This window comes from Nothobranchius furzeri, chromosome 2 (genome assembly GCF_043380555.1).
Source record: "Nothobranchius furzeri strain GRZ-AD chromosome 2, NfurGRZ-RIMD1, whole genome shotgun sequence".
Taxonomy (NCBI): Eukaryota; Metazoa; Chordata; class Actinopteri; order Cyprinodontiformes; family Nothobranchiidae; genus Nothobranchius; species Nothobranchius furzeri.
The window spans coordinates 29,888,620-29,903,619 of record NC_091742.1 but is presented as its reverse complement, the minus strand read 5'-3'; the positions used below and the strand labels follow the sequence as shown (position 1 = coordinate 29,903,619).

General features: G+C 45.8%; 1 protein-coding gene across 5 annotated transcripts in view; it reads left to right on the top strand.

Annotated features, from left to right (window-relative positions):
• cdc42bpab (CDC42 binding protein kinase alpha (DMPK-like) b) overlaps nucleotides 1-15,000 on the top strand; it is a 107,233-nt gene that overhangs the window by 68,576 nt on the left and 23,657 nt on the right. For 4 of the 5 annotated variants that reach the window (XM_070545654.1, XM_070545655.1, XM_070545639.1 and 1 more), the window contains exons 12-23: nucleotides 1,909-2,031; nucleotides 2,425-2,558; nucleotides 4,335-4,456; nucleotides 4,580-4,700; nucleotides 5,080-5,190; nucleotides 5,265-5,512; nucleotides 8,275-8,380; nucleotides 10,521-10,645; nucleotides 11,396-11,501; nucleotides 13,035-13,183; nucleotides 13,259-13,350; nucleotides 13,607-13,683. In XM_070545654.1, the coding sequence (XP_070401755.1) occupies nucleotides 1,909-2,031; nucleotides 2,425-2,558; nucleotides 4,335-4,456; nucleotides 4,580-4,700; nucleotides 5,080-5,190; nucleotides 5,265-5,512; nucleotides 8,275-8,380; nucleotides 10,521-10,645; nucleotides 11,396-11,501; nucleotides 13,035-13,183; nucleotides 13,259-13,350; nucleotides 13,607-13,683 (1,514 nt within the window). Of the gene's footprint in view, nucleotides 1-1,908; nucleotides 2,032-2,424; nucleotides 2,559-4,334; nucleotides 4,457-4,579; nucleotides 4,701-5,079; nucleotides 5,191-5,264; nucleotides 5,513-8,274; nucleotides 8,381-10,520; nucleotides 10,646-11,395; nucleotides 11,502-13,034; nucleotides 13,184-13,258; nucleotides 13,351-13,606; nucleotides 13,684-13,806; nucleotides 13,855-15,000 lie in introns of all 5 variants that reach the window. The other variant, XM_070545663.1, reaches the window with a different exon arrangement.

The window sequence follows — 15,000 nt, the reverse complement described above, 5'->3', positions numbered from 1 at the left end:
CCATACCACACCATACCACACTATACCATACCATACTATACCATACCACACTATACCATACCATACCATACTGTACCATACCACACCATACCACACTATACCATACCACACCATACCACACTATACCATACCATACCACACCATACCACACTATACCATACCATACCACGCCATACCACACTATACCATACCATACCATACTATACCACACTATACCATACCATACCACACCATACCACACTATACCATACCATACTATACCACACTATACCATACCATACCACACTATACCATACCATACCACACCATACCACACTATACCATACCATACCACGCCATACCACACTATACCACACCATACCATACTGTACCATACCACACCATACCACACTATACCATACCATACCACACTATACCATACCATACTGTACCATACCACACCATACCATACCACACCATACCACACTATACCATACCATACCACACCATACCACACTATACCATACCATACCACGCCATACCACACTATACCATACCATACCATACTATACCACGCCATACCACACTATACCATAACATACTATACTATACCATACCATACCATACCATACCATACCACACTATACCGTACCACACTATACCATACCACACTATACCATACCATACCACACCACACTATACCGTACCACACTATACCATACTATACCATACCATACCACACTATACCATATCATACCATACCACACCATACCATACTATACCATACCATACCACACTATACCGTACCACACTATACCATACTATACCATACCACACCATACCATACCATACCACACTATACCATATCATACCATACCACACTATACCATACCATACCACACTGTACCATACCGAACTATACCATACAATACCATGCCATGCCATACCATACCACACTATACCATACCATACTGTACCATTCCACACTATACCATACCATACCACACTATACCATACCACACCATACCATACTATACCATACCATACTATACCATACCATACCGTACCACACTATACCATACCACACCATACCATACCATACCACACCACACTGTACCATACCGAACTATACCATACAATACCATGCCATGCCATACCATACCACACCATACCACACCATACCACACTATACCATACCTTACTGTACCATACCACACTATACCATACCACACTATACCATACCACACTATACCATACCATACCATACCATACTATACCATACCATACCACACTATACCATACCATACCACAATATACCATACCATACCATACCACACTATGCCATACCATACTATACCACACCATGCCACACTATACCATACCATACCACACCATACCACACTATACCATACCATACTATACCACACCATGCCACACTATACCATACCATACCACACTATACCATACCACAGTATACCATACCACACCATACCTTACTATACCATACCACACTATACCATACCATACCATATCACACTATACCATACCACACTATACCATACCATACCATATCACACTATACCATACCACACCACACCATACCATATCACACTATACCATTACCATACTATACCATTACCATACCATACCACACTATACCATACTATACCATACTATGCCATGCCATGCCATGCCATACCATGTTTATTTATATAGCACATTTAAAAACAGCATGACAGCTCACCAAAGTGCTGTACAGTAAAAAAGACAACCCCCAAGATAAAAACAAATAAATGTCCACCAGTTTGGATCTTTTCAGGGTCACCTGTGCAGTCGTCAGACCTGGGCATTCCCACACACAAAGTCTCTACAGTTTCACTTAGAAGGTTTTGTGAAATCTAAGAAACAAATATTTCTTCTGCGTTCCAGAGTCAACCCAGACTGTGCAGGCGCTACAGCACCCGACAGGTGAGAGACCATTCGACACCAACAAGGAAGTGGAGATCAGGAGTCTGAAGAGCGAGATCGACATTCTCAAGAAGCAGATCGCTGGTCAGCACATTTTTCTCTATAAATACATGTGTTATGAATACAGGTATTGTTTGCTTGCTCTCTCTGAGCTGTTAAAATAACTCATGAGCATGCCTTTGACGAGCACACTCACTCAACACCGAGCACTTCACCGTGATACACGCAAGGAAGATGAAGGCTCCGTGGGCGAGCGAGGAAGTATTAGTTGGAGTGACTGATATGTGGCTGCAGTCACCACAGTGATGAAATTTCACCATCATCAACAAAAGTGTTGGGTGAACGGAGCGAGTCTTCTAATGATGCATGTTTTTAGATGAAGCGATGTTACTTGTGATAAATGCCGCTGATCCATCAGTCAGAAGAAAAACATAAACGAAACCGATGTCATGAAACTGAAAACCTTTTGTGTGTCAGACTCAAGTCAGCAGGAGAAGCAGCTGGAGGATGTGACATCAGCTCGCAGGGACTTGGAGGACTCGTTCAAACACGTCAAAACTCTGGAGAAACAGATGAAGAGTGTAACACAGGAGAGGGACGACTTACAGAAGGTGGAAAAACCAAACCTTCTTTGTAATTAAAGACGAACCAATTCTGTGTTTTTGTCATGCTGGGAGAAACCCACAGTTCTTTAAAACCAGCATACAGTCAGGTCCATAAATACTGGGACATCGACACAATGCTAACATTTTTAGCTCTATACACCACAATGGATATCAAATGAAACGAACAAGATGTGCTTTAACTGCAGACTGTCAGCTTTTATTTGAGGTATTTACATCCAAATCAGGTGAACGGTGTAGGAATTACAACAGTTTGCATATATGCCTCCCACTTGTTAAGGGACCAAAAGTAATGGGACAATCTCAGCTGTTCCATGGCTAGGTGTGTGTTATTCCCTCATTATCCCAATTACAATGAGCAGATAAAAGGTCCAGAGGTCATTTCAAGTGTGCTATTTGCATTTGTGATCTGTTGCTGTCAACTGTCAAGATGAGATCCAAAGAGCTGTCACCATCAGTGAAGCAAGCCATCATTAGGCTGAAAAAACAAAAGAAGCCTACCATAGAGATGGCAAAAACATTAGGCGTGGCCAAAACAACAGTTTGGAACATTCTCTAAAAGAAGGAATGCACCGGTGAGCTCAGCAACACCAAAAGACCCGGAAGACCACGGAAAACAACTGTGGTGGATGACGGAAGAATCCTTTCCCTGGTGAAGAAAACACCCTTCACAACAGTTGGCCAGATCGAGACCACTCTCCAGGAGGTAGGTGTATCTGTGTCAAAGTCAACAACCAAGAGAAGGCTCCACCAGTGTGAATACAGAGGGTTCACCACAAGATGTAAACCACTGGTGAGCCCCAACACCAGGAAGGCCAGATTAGAGTTTGCCAAACAACATCTAAAAAGCCTTCACAGTTCTGGAACAACGTCCTACGGACCGATGAGACTAAGACCAACTTGTACCAGAGTGATGGGAAGAGAAGAGTATGGAGACGAAAGGAACTGCTCATGATCCTAAGCATACCACCTCATCAGTGAAGCACGGTGCTGGAAGTGTCATGGTGTGGGCATGTATGGCTGCCAGTGGAACTGGTTCTCTTGTATTTATTGATGATGTGACTGCTGACAAAAGCAGCACGATGAGTTCTGAAGTGTTTCGGGCAACATTATCTGCTCATATTCAGCCAAATGCCTCAGAACTCATTGGACGGCGCTTCACAGTGCAGATGGACAATGACCCAAAGCATACTGCAAAAGCAACCAAAGAGTTTCTGAAGGGAAAGAAGTGGACTGTTTTGCAATGGCCAAGTCAATCACCTGACCTGAATCCCACTGAGCATGCATTTCACTTGCTGAAGACACAACTGAAGGGAAAAGGCCCCAGGAACAAGCAGGAACTGAAGACTGTTGCAGTAGAGGCCTGGCAGAGCATCACCAGGGATGAAACCCAACCTCTGGTGATGTCTGTGTGTTCCAGACTTCAGGCTGTAATTGACTGCAAAGGATTTGCAACCAAGTATTGAAACGTTTGTTTGATTTATGGTTCTTATTCTGTCCCATTACTCTCGGTCCCTTAACAAGTGGGAGGCACATATGCTAACTGTTGTAATTCCTACACCGATCACCGGATTTAGATGTAAATACCTCAAATAAAAGCCGACAGTCTGCAGTTAAAGCACATCTTGTTCCTTTCATTGGATATCCATGTTGGTGTAGAGAGCCAAAAATGTTAGCATTGTGTCCATGTCCCAGTATTTATGGACCTGACTGTAGTTCTTATGAAAACAGTTTCCTTTAATGCTCTGTTGCTGCTCCAAACAGGATCTGTTAGAGGTCAGTGAGAAGATGAAGTCTCAGTCCAAAGAGCTGAAGGAAGCCCACAGCCAGAGAAAACTGGCCATGCAGGAGTTTTCTGAGCTCAACGAGAGGCTAACAGAGCTCAGGTAGAACCCTAGTTTGACCCCTGGCGTTACCTGAATGGCCCCCTGACATGAAACGCTTCAATTAGACTCGTATTTACACCGTTTCCCATTCCTAAGTGCAGCGTTTCCTCTGGTCATTTTCAGGTCTGTGAAGCAGCGCCTCACTCGCCAGCTGAGGGACAAGGAGGAGGAGATGGAGAGCCAGAATCAGAAAGTTGAGGCTCTCCGCCTTGAGGTGCGAAAGGCTGAGAGGTCCAAGAAGGAGGTAGAGTAGACTCCCTGTGGTTGTTAGCGTCACTCTGTTCTGTCTTCCTCTGGTGATCTAAGCTACTGTGGTACTGTGTACTACTGTGTGTACTCCCTCTTCACAAGGATACCTGTAATAACTGTTGCTGTGGCTGCATTTGACTCCAGCCGGAAACCATTCTGAGTGGTGTTGTGGGAGATTGTCTTCACAGTTGTTATGTTTTTGTGCATCATTTACCCAAAGAGAACAGCGCTGGAATACAGTCACATGATCAAATGAAACTAGTTAGATTCGTCCAGCAGCTTTGTTTCATCACCTGTGGTTTAGATGTTTGTGGGTAGGAGAGCCCGGGTGTTTGATTACATCCCGTCAGTGGCGTTTGTTTGTGTGCTGTCAGATGGAGGTGCAGTCAGAGGAGCAGTCAGCCGAGGCCCAGAAAGAGAAGAAGCTCCGAGAGCGTAATGAGCAGTACAGCAGGCAGCTGGAGGAGGAGCTGGAAGGGCTGAAGGTGAATCGCAGGCTCTTCTGACGGAGCAGGAAAGGAGAAACCAGCATGATTTAACACCTTTCCTCACCTTTCAGGTGAAGCAGGCTGGTTCTTCCTCCGTCCCAGCTTTAGCAGACCAGACCCAGGAGGCGGGGCGTCTGCGTGCAGAAATGGAGAAGAAGACCCTGGTGTACGAGCAGGAGCTGGCACGCAGAGAGGCGCAGCATAGCACTGAGCTAAAGGCCCAGCGCAAAGAGCTGAGAGATGCTGAGAGCCAACAGCTCACCCTGCAGAAGGAGATCCTGATGCTCCGAGACAAACTGGACAAGATACGCAGAGAGAGGTACATCCAACCGGTTCTGACTCCACAGTCGGTGGATGTTGCACCCATCATTCATCTCTTCTTCATGTTTTTCTTTCACAGCGATTCTTTGAGGTAACTTCTGTTACTATAAATGATTTCAGCCCCTCGTCTGGTGGAACTAGTGCTGGATTAGTGGTGTTTCTGTAGATAGACCGTTTCTAGGTTACCTGTCCATCGGGTTGAAGTGTTTTCTATGTTTCATGACCCAGATGAGATTTTACTATATATATATATATATATTAACGGGACAAAACCCGGACATTCTCTAATTTGGGAAAACCTCCGAGACGCTGTGTAGTTTTACTGTTAATCTCTGGAAAGGTATCAACATGTTGTTGAAACTAGATTATTTTAGAAAACAATACCAGGGTTTTTCCTGCGTTTAAATTAGCGTGGCGGCCGCCTCCAGCTGTTTTGGTGCCGCCCCAGCCTGACTTCACTCTGCCCCCAGCTGTATGGAGGTTATTTTAACTGCAGTTGCAGCGTTGCGCCACTGCGGGGCACTGTATCAGCAGCGGTGCACCGAAAAGCGCTAAAACCGCTACAGACAAAGATCAAAAATAGCTTTTCTTGCTAGCTGGTAAATATCTGTGGTTGGTGCTATTGACGTCCGGATTTTCCCCAGGCTCTTCCATATCAGAGCAGGGCTGTACAGTGGTGTCTGTTTTTAAACGTAGCACTGGTGCAACGTCTAGGAATTACTATTTTCACCAGAACTTTATTGAACAAAAGTAAGAAAAATGCTTTTTACTGGCGCACAGTGAGGTCATCTGGATGCAGCGGAGGGAAATAAGGAACCAACAAAGGCAGAACCAGTCCAAAGTTTGGGATCAAAAGTGCAGCTACACGCAGACTGGCTAATGCTAAAGCTAACGGGTAGCAGTGTCGCGATCAAGTGGTGCACAGAAAAATCTATAACGATGGTAAAACTAAGAAAGACTAAACTCTACAAGCGGATGAAAAGTCCCCACTGTGCTGTTTATTCAGCATCCTGCAGCGCTACGGATCAGAACCGCTGCAGGTACGAGTCACATGACTGCTACAAGTCTGCTCCACACACTGGAGCAGGAAGTACAGCAAGCCGTTGTAGTATATAATTCACCAACGCTTCTATCTTTGAGCTGGATTATTGCCAGCCGGTACATAACAGACACGCCACCGTTACATAGTTAGCAGCAGAAATTACATGTTATTAGCATGTCCAACACAAATGCATGTTAATGAAGTGCATTATATCCTACTGCGTATATTTATGTTATTTAGACTAAGATGAGTGTTACTGATACAAACTAAACATGTTACTGAAATGTAGGTCAAATATATAAAAATATTGTAACTATAAATATCAGATGGAAAAAGGAACTAAACACCAATCTGATGCATGTTATTGAGCCTTTCATAATAAGAGTCCGTTATTTCAGCCTGATAATTTTGTTGTTTTATTTCATATTTTTAGCAGCAAACCAGTTTAGTTTCACTTGAAACGTTGTCAAATGTAATATTCCACGAATCAACAGAAGCTTAGATTAGAACACTTAACGAAAACATATTTGGCCTTTAAAAAGGTGAGGCAGTTGAATGCACAAGAGTACGCATGTGCTGGTGCACGGTCAGGATGGTACCGCCTCTGCCTCAGTCTGAGCCAGGAACAACCCGGAATGCTGCCAGTTTGCTGCAACATTGAGCCGGCATCGGGGAACCTTAGCTCGTTTATAAGTGGTCAGATGTTGGTGGTAATGTTGCGCAATCGTGTCCTTTACAAAACATCCTGCAATGGCGTTCTAAAGGGGGTCTGGGGCGGTCTCTGTGCTGGTGCAGACTTCCATTTATCTTGGACATAACTTTAGTCGTGCTCATTATGTTTCTTTGACAGGCCGCTCCTAAAGGTGGCTGTCCCCCACAGCCCCCGTGATCTGACCCCCAGCTCTAACGTAGTGAAGCTCCTGGAGCTCGGCATCCCTCCCGTTTATCATCTCGGCTAGATCTCTTTAAAAATGGTTTATTTCATTTTTAATATGGTTGCCGGCCGGAGATGGGCAGCAACTCCCCATGTGATCATGACACCTCCCTCTGTTGTGCCACGCTGTAATGCTGCACACCTGGCCACGCCGCCACGACACAGTCATAAGACGCTGTCAGCTTTGTCGTATATTTAATTTCATGACCAGATCCTGTGGAAGTGAAAGGTGCATCATCTCTGATGACCCTTCTGTTGGCTCCAGTTAGTCACATGGTTTACAACACTGCATTAAGATTTGCAGAAATAAATGATAAAATATGATATTTTTAGAATAAAACGCTCAATTAAAACAGTTTATGTGTCTGTTCAGATTTGACTAATCAGAGTAATAACAAGTAGGATCAGATAAATAAGGGTGAAGCTTATTAAACATGTTTCCACTCTAGATTTGAATGTCATTTATGGTATAAAGGTTGTTGTTTTTCCACTGAAGATCTCATCTGATCACATTTAGAGTTGATTAGATCCTGTTTTGGTTCACTTGTGTTTTTCTACCCTGTAGTTTACCCTTCCTGCCTCGTGTTGTTGAAGCATTTCCCCTCTGCTGTTTAATTCAGTTTAAACACACAGCTGTATCAGTTTCTAGCTGCACGAGTGTGTCTTGGCCTAAGAGAGAGTCCCCAGTCTGGGTGTGGAAGACTTCTGTAAAGGTTCAGACCGCAGTGCGAGCGCCTGGTAGGGACCGGGTTTCATGTATGACGGCTGTGTTTGTTTCCTCCAGCCAAATTGAACGGGAAGAGTTGGAGATGGAGTACAAGCAGAAGTATGAGACAGAGCGGATCCAGCTCACCGAGGAGAAAAAGAAGCTGTCCAGTGAACTAGACAAGGTACGGTATCTGCTGTGGAGCTCTGCAGAATAAGACGAGCTGCTCTGTTTTCTCTTCAGAGCCTCCTGTCCTGCTGTCTCAGCTTCTTACTGCTCCTGCAACCCCTGCTAACCCCGTCTGACGGCTCAACTCCTTCATCACATTCCTTCCTCCGCCCCTCTCCCGCAGCCGTGCCAAAGAAAAAAACACGGTTAAATAAAAGACTGCTGCACGGTGTGATGGAAGGACCCTGGATCCTGGCCTGTTGGCTTTGGAAGTGGCTCCTGGAAGATCAGGAGGGCCCCAAGTGAAATGGTTTCTAGTAGGTGGGAGGCATCTTAACAGCAGGAGGAAAACGTGACTTGTTCTGAAAAGCTGCCACTGATAAAATGTAGAGGATATTTATTGCTACTGCTCTTTTCTATTCATGTAGTTTGAAAAGCTTAATCGATCCGCTTTTTCGTTCCAATCAATCAATCAACTTTATTTTTAAAGCACTTTCCACACGTTCCTAGGTGGTCCAAAGTGCTGGGCATGACATAAACAAGAACAAAACCAGTGAAAGAACAACAAAGTTGATACAGACAATAAAACAATACATTGTTCACCGCAGGGAGCACAATGCTGAAGGCTAAAGAGCACAAACAGGTCTTAAGCTGATGTTTCAATTATTGCAATGACGGAGTGGAGCAGTAGAGGGCGACGTCGTTCTCACGTAAAACAATAGTTTTTATTAAACTGTAAAAAAAAGAACAAAGACATGGATTACGAGGAAAAGCACAGAAAGAACGAACAAAGTAATACCAGGAAGGCAGTTCTACTCCACCACAGTAGTAATCACAACAGAAGTGCGTAGCTTCATCAGCAGCTGCCTACGCAAAGTAATGAGTATGCATCGGCCAGAAACCATCACAACAGGAAACATGGCTGAAAACTAATCAGCTGCCTGCAGAAGAAGGAATAAAGAAATGCAGAGGCATAAAATCATATGGACAGAATTACTAGACTAGCCCTAAGATGGAACCCACAAGGAAAACTGAGAAGAGGTTGAGAAAGAAACATCTGGCACCAACATCTGGAAGTAGAGGTCAAGACCATGAAAATGACATGGAAACAAGTTGAAGGCTATGTTTCCTGACTATCTCTTCTAATGGCAGTAGGTACACAGCAAACAAGAGAGGTCCAAGAATGGAGCCCTGTGGTACCCCCATGTAAGGTCCATGCTGGAGGATGAATGCAGGTTAATACATGAGGGGAACGTTTTCACTTCATTTAAATTATAAACCGCTTCAAATTCTTTCCAAAGGGTTTTCTGAAGTTCTTTATCAGATTTACGTTATACAACTCTGGCTGTTGGTCTCTCTTAACCATTTTAGCTGTGACTGGGGGGGGGGGGGGGGGGGGGCGCTTCAACACAGGCAGTTGTTTTCCGCTTGGTCCTTGTGCTCAACCAGAGCCTCTAATACAGTGTAATGTTGTTTATGGACGGTAAAAAGTGCAGGGGACAAAAATGGGGGGACATGTACCCCCCAAAGCTACATCCATGATCTTAACTGATCACTTGAGAAACGGCACATTCTATAAAAATATGCTGAATAACGCTCCTGAACATTCATAACTGGCTTTACATCAACAAATAAAGGAGTCGTGGTTTTCATGTGATTAAATCCAGGAAATGATCCTGATTCTACGGGGTTGCATTCAGAAGCACAACACCACACTGAGAAGAGCTCTTAGCTCTTGGCTGCTGTTACTGGTTCCATCAGCGGCTCTGGACTGGTTCATGTGTGGAAGACCAACAGCAGTCAGGCCTGGACGGCACCTGTGTGGTTGGTTTCCAGTGTGAAACTCTGCTACTGCTCTGCTGATGACAGACATGTTTTATGAGCTCACACGACTTCAGAAATGGTTACAAACCAGTTTTTGGACCCAGCGATCTCAAACACCGTTCAATAGCTGCCTCAGCTGTCCTGGCCAGGTGCAACGCACCAAACACGTACCTGCAAAGGGAGGATTTAAGCAATCAGGCCGTTTGAGACCTGTAATGTTGTCATGGTTATGTCTCCACACACACACACACACAACGTGGTCTACGTGTGTGTTCAGTGCCAGCTGTGGCTCACCCTGTTGAATTCATTCGATGATCTGTGTGTTTGCTCAGTTGACCACCATGTTTGAGAAGGTGAGCAGCTCTAACCGGCAGCTGGAGGATGAGATGAGGGAGCTGGCAGATAAGAAGGAGAGTGTGGCTCACTGGGAGGCCCAGATCACAGAAATCATCCAGTGGTAAGCCTCGCAACAACCCCCCCCCCGAACACTTCCTTCCTCACACACACGCAGCGAGCTTCTCGTGTGTCCCAAAGTCCAGCTCCGAGGCGTCTACGCTCCCACTCATGCTATGGCTCAAGCTGAGACGTGCACGCCAGCAGTGTGTTGGGTTCCTTTCTACTGTAAATTTGCAGCGTGTGTCACATACCTCTGGGGATGGTGGAGCTGCTCGACCCGCCCTCCTCTCAGATCCTCTCCGATGGCAGCTGACACCTCGCCAGCTGCTCAGCCTCTCTCTGGTGGACGAGCCTAAAGGCTTCACATAGCACACATGCCACACACACATTCAGCATCACGGCCACAGCACATTCCAAACATACACACCAATGTCTGAACTTGCCCCTGGAATTGGTGACCAGTGTTGCCCCCTGGTGGTGGTGCAGTGCAGCTGCAAGGGAGAAAATCTGGAACAAGGATGTTCTAAAAGCAGCTTCTTTCTCCTCCTCCTCCTCTTGTGTTGGTAGACCGTTTTAAGCACTGGCTTCTGCCTGAGATTCCTCAAAATCTTTGATTTTTAATAATATTTGAAAGTTTACCTGAATAGTTTAGTTTGTAGAGAAAGGAAGGAAATTTAGAGCTCATAATTTCTGTTTGTGGATTTATAAATGGTCACTAGTGTGTGTGTGTGTGTGTGTGTGTGTGTGTGTGTGTGTGTGTGTGTGTGCGTGCGTGTGTGTGTGTGTGTGTGTGTGTGTGTGTGCGCTGCAGGGTGAGCGATGAGAAGGATGCTCGAGGCTACCTTCAGGCTCTGGCCACTAAGATGACGGAGGAGCTGGAGGGTCTGAGGAGCAGCAGCCTGGGAGCCAGAGCCACGGTAACAAACGTCTCCTCTAGAAGCCGACTGTGTTGGTCTGAGGTTGTAATTTACTCTTCAGCTGTAGCAGCACATGAGTTCACACTAAACCGTCTCCGTACCACGTCAGTCATGGACGTTAGGGCTGCTCGATTATGGCAAAAATAATAATCACGATTATGGTGACTGAAATTGAGATCACGATTATTTAGGACGATTTTTCTATTTATGTTGACTTTATTTGTTTTTATTCAGTCATAAAACTGCTCAGGGCACAATCAGGACAAAAATAAATAAGAAACAAGATGATCACTAAAATAACTCCTGATTCCCAGTATAAAAAGACCAATATACTTACAGCTCATAGTTTATGACCCAAGGGCTATAGACCTTGGTTTAACTCATTTAAGTCTAACCAGTACAGACCCAAATACCAATATCTGGCAAATACTGACAGCAAGAATTATACAGTGGCATTTATAACAAATAAATGCAAATAAATTGATGTTCATAAAATGTTGCATAACATTTATTTAGTCATGTCAAGGTGCTGTAGGAGAGTGCACTAGCACCGTGTCCTCAGAGAGATTAGTTATTATTCATCAGCGTGAGGAACTTATTTCTACCTTATTTATAAACTATTTACAAGTCCATCAGTTAATATAATAATTGTCCCAACCACAGCTGCACACACACCTCCCAACCCGGTCTCACAGCAATCGGGGCAAGCTGCACGTGTGTTTAGCACGCGCACATTTAGCCGTTTTTAGTGGCTCAGGAGTCCGCAGGTGTGGTGTGTGTCACTCACTCTGGTTAATCCAACAGGGAGCCGGCTCCGAGAGCCGTTTCTTTAGCGACCGACACATCACTACATCATTCCCTTTCCTAATGCTGTGAAGAACGGTACGGAGCGCAGGCGGAGTGTTTAGCTAACCTGCAGGAAATGTCGACGACAGTTATCCAGAAAGTAGCTAAGGGTTACCAGAGATGTTTCTGAGGTGTTCGTTAGGCACTTTTAACATTTAAAAAGTCAAGAAGGGGGTCTGAGAAGCTGTTAGAAATAGCGTCAAAGTCGCCAAGTTGACAAACACCCTAGGAAGAGCGCTTCATTTGTAACTCAGGGCAGCGCAAGTGGGAGGGGCAAATAATCGGCTTGTTTTGTTTTTTATAATCTTTCAAAACTCAGATCGTAATCGTGATTAAATTTCGATTAATTGAGCAGCCCTAATGGACGTAGTAGCATGTCTCACCTCAGCACCTCGTTTTCTACGAAGACCTTCAGTTCTATCGTGAAGTTGATGTTATTTAGCTTCAAAGCAAGTCCAGCTCATTGAGAGCCACTGTCCCCGGCTGCAGGCGCTCATGTTGGTCCATGAAGCTGCTTCTTTCACAGGCAGCTAGAATGGGCTGTTTGGTCATTTATAAACACCACTGTTGTGTGTGGGAACGCAGGCTAACCCAACCTGCATGTGGAGACCAGGGCCAGGGGTAGACTCGCCCCTGTTGCACCAAAGCTGGGATGTAAAACATGACTTCCTGTCCTCTGTGTTTCAGGACATGCCATGGAAAATGCGACGCTTTGCCAAGCTGGACATGTCTGCGCGTCTGGAGCTGCAGTCTGCCCTGGACACTGAGATCAGAGCCAAGCAGAGCATCCAGGACGAGCTGAACAAGGTGAAGGCCGACAGCATCTCCACCGAATGGTAAGGACTCGTCACCGTGACGCCGGCTTCTCCTCGAGTCCAGGAGCTGATGTGCTGTTGTCTCCGGTCTTCCAGTAAACTGCGGGAGGTGGAGACTGAAAACCAGGAGCTGCTGGCGGAGATCGAGCGGCTGAAGAAGGAGACCGAGGAGCTGCGGCTGCGAAGGGGTAAACGCAACATTTAAAGGTTACTAGCCGTAGCTAAAGTCCTGATGCAGCCCGGGCTCTGACGGACTCGGTGAGTGAGTGTTGATGAAGGAAGAAGGTTCGTCTGTAGTCAGCAGCTCTAGGCTCAGCTTTAGTGCACGTGAGCGTGCACAAGAAGGTAATGTCACGGAGGCCGTATGAAAGCCCTGCAGGCGTTGGTCCCGTGACCCCTTCAGTCATCTTGTGATGCTTTAATGAGTTTGTTCTGTGTCGATAGGTGTCAAGCACCAGGATTCCCAGAATTCCTTCTTGGCTTTCCTCACTGCTCCCACTTCTGCCCTCGACCAGTTTGATGTAAGTTTCTATCGGACCTGCTGACTAGAGGGTTACGGTTAAATCACTCGTCTCTTATTCTGAACCGGTTTGAACTCATCTCTGCTTCTGGTGTTTGTCTCCTGCATCCCTTTGATCCATCAGGACTCTTTCTCTTCATCCTCATCGTCTTTAATAGAGTTTTGGGAAGATGTAAGTGTGTCTTGTAGCTGGAGGACCGTGTGTGTGTGTTGTAGCTGGAGGACCGTGTGTGTGTTGTAGCTGGAGGACCGTGTGTGTGTCTTGTAGCTGGAGGACTGTGTGTGTGTTGTAGCTGGAGGACCGTGTGTGTGTTGTAGCTGGAGGACCGTGTGTGTCTTGTAGCTGGAGGACCGTGTGTGTGTTGTAGCTGGAGGACCGTGTGTGTGTTGTAGCTGGAGGACCGTGTGTGTGTTGTAGCTGGAGGACCGTGTGTGTGTGTTGTAGCTGGAGGACCGTGTGTGTGTGTTGTAGCTGGAGGACCGTGTGTGTGTTGTAGCTGGAGGACCGTGTGTGTGTTGTAGCTGGAGGACCGTGTGTGTGTGTTGTAGCTGGAGGACCGTGTGTGTGTTGTAGCTGGAGGACCGTGTGTGTGTTGTAGCTGGAGGACCGTGTGTGTGTGTTGTAGCTGGAGGACCGTGTGTGTGTTGTAGCTGGAGGACTGTGTGTGTGTGTTGTAGCTGGAGGACCGTGTGTGTGTTGTAGCTGGAGGACTGTGTGTGTTGTAGCTGGAGGACCGTGTGTGTGTTGTAGCTGGAGGACTGTGTGTGTTGTAGCTGGAGGACCGTGTGTGTGTGTGTTGTAGCTGGAGGACTGTGTGTGTGTTGTAGCTGGAGGACCGTGTGTGTGTGTGTGTCCTGTAGGTGTTAAACTGCCCACCTGTAGCACGGGTTCTTATCAAAGCCACGCTGTTCTAGGGTTTTAAAATCCTCTCTTCAGGCGTGCGGTGCAGGAACATGAGGCTGGTACCACACTGGGATATGATTCTGGTGACCAGTTACACTTGAAACTGGATCATGACTTCAGCTAGATTTACTGGTGAAACTGGAAAAAGTTTATTTATTTAACCAGTTCAGGTTAGACCGAGAGACCATGTAAAGGCTCTGGAAGCCTTTGCAGGTCTTCAGGGTTTAAAAGTTGAGTTGCTGGAATATATTCTGTATTTTTTACAGTTTCACCTTTTTGTACTAACTAGTTTGTCTGACGCGTTTTAGTCGTGGTTTTGCATCGATTAGTCCATAATTACCTCGGCCAAGTGACGCTGGCTTCCAACCCACATCAGAAATCCATGCAGATAGAGTGGTTAGTGCTCTCTGGTGT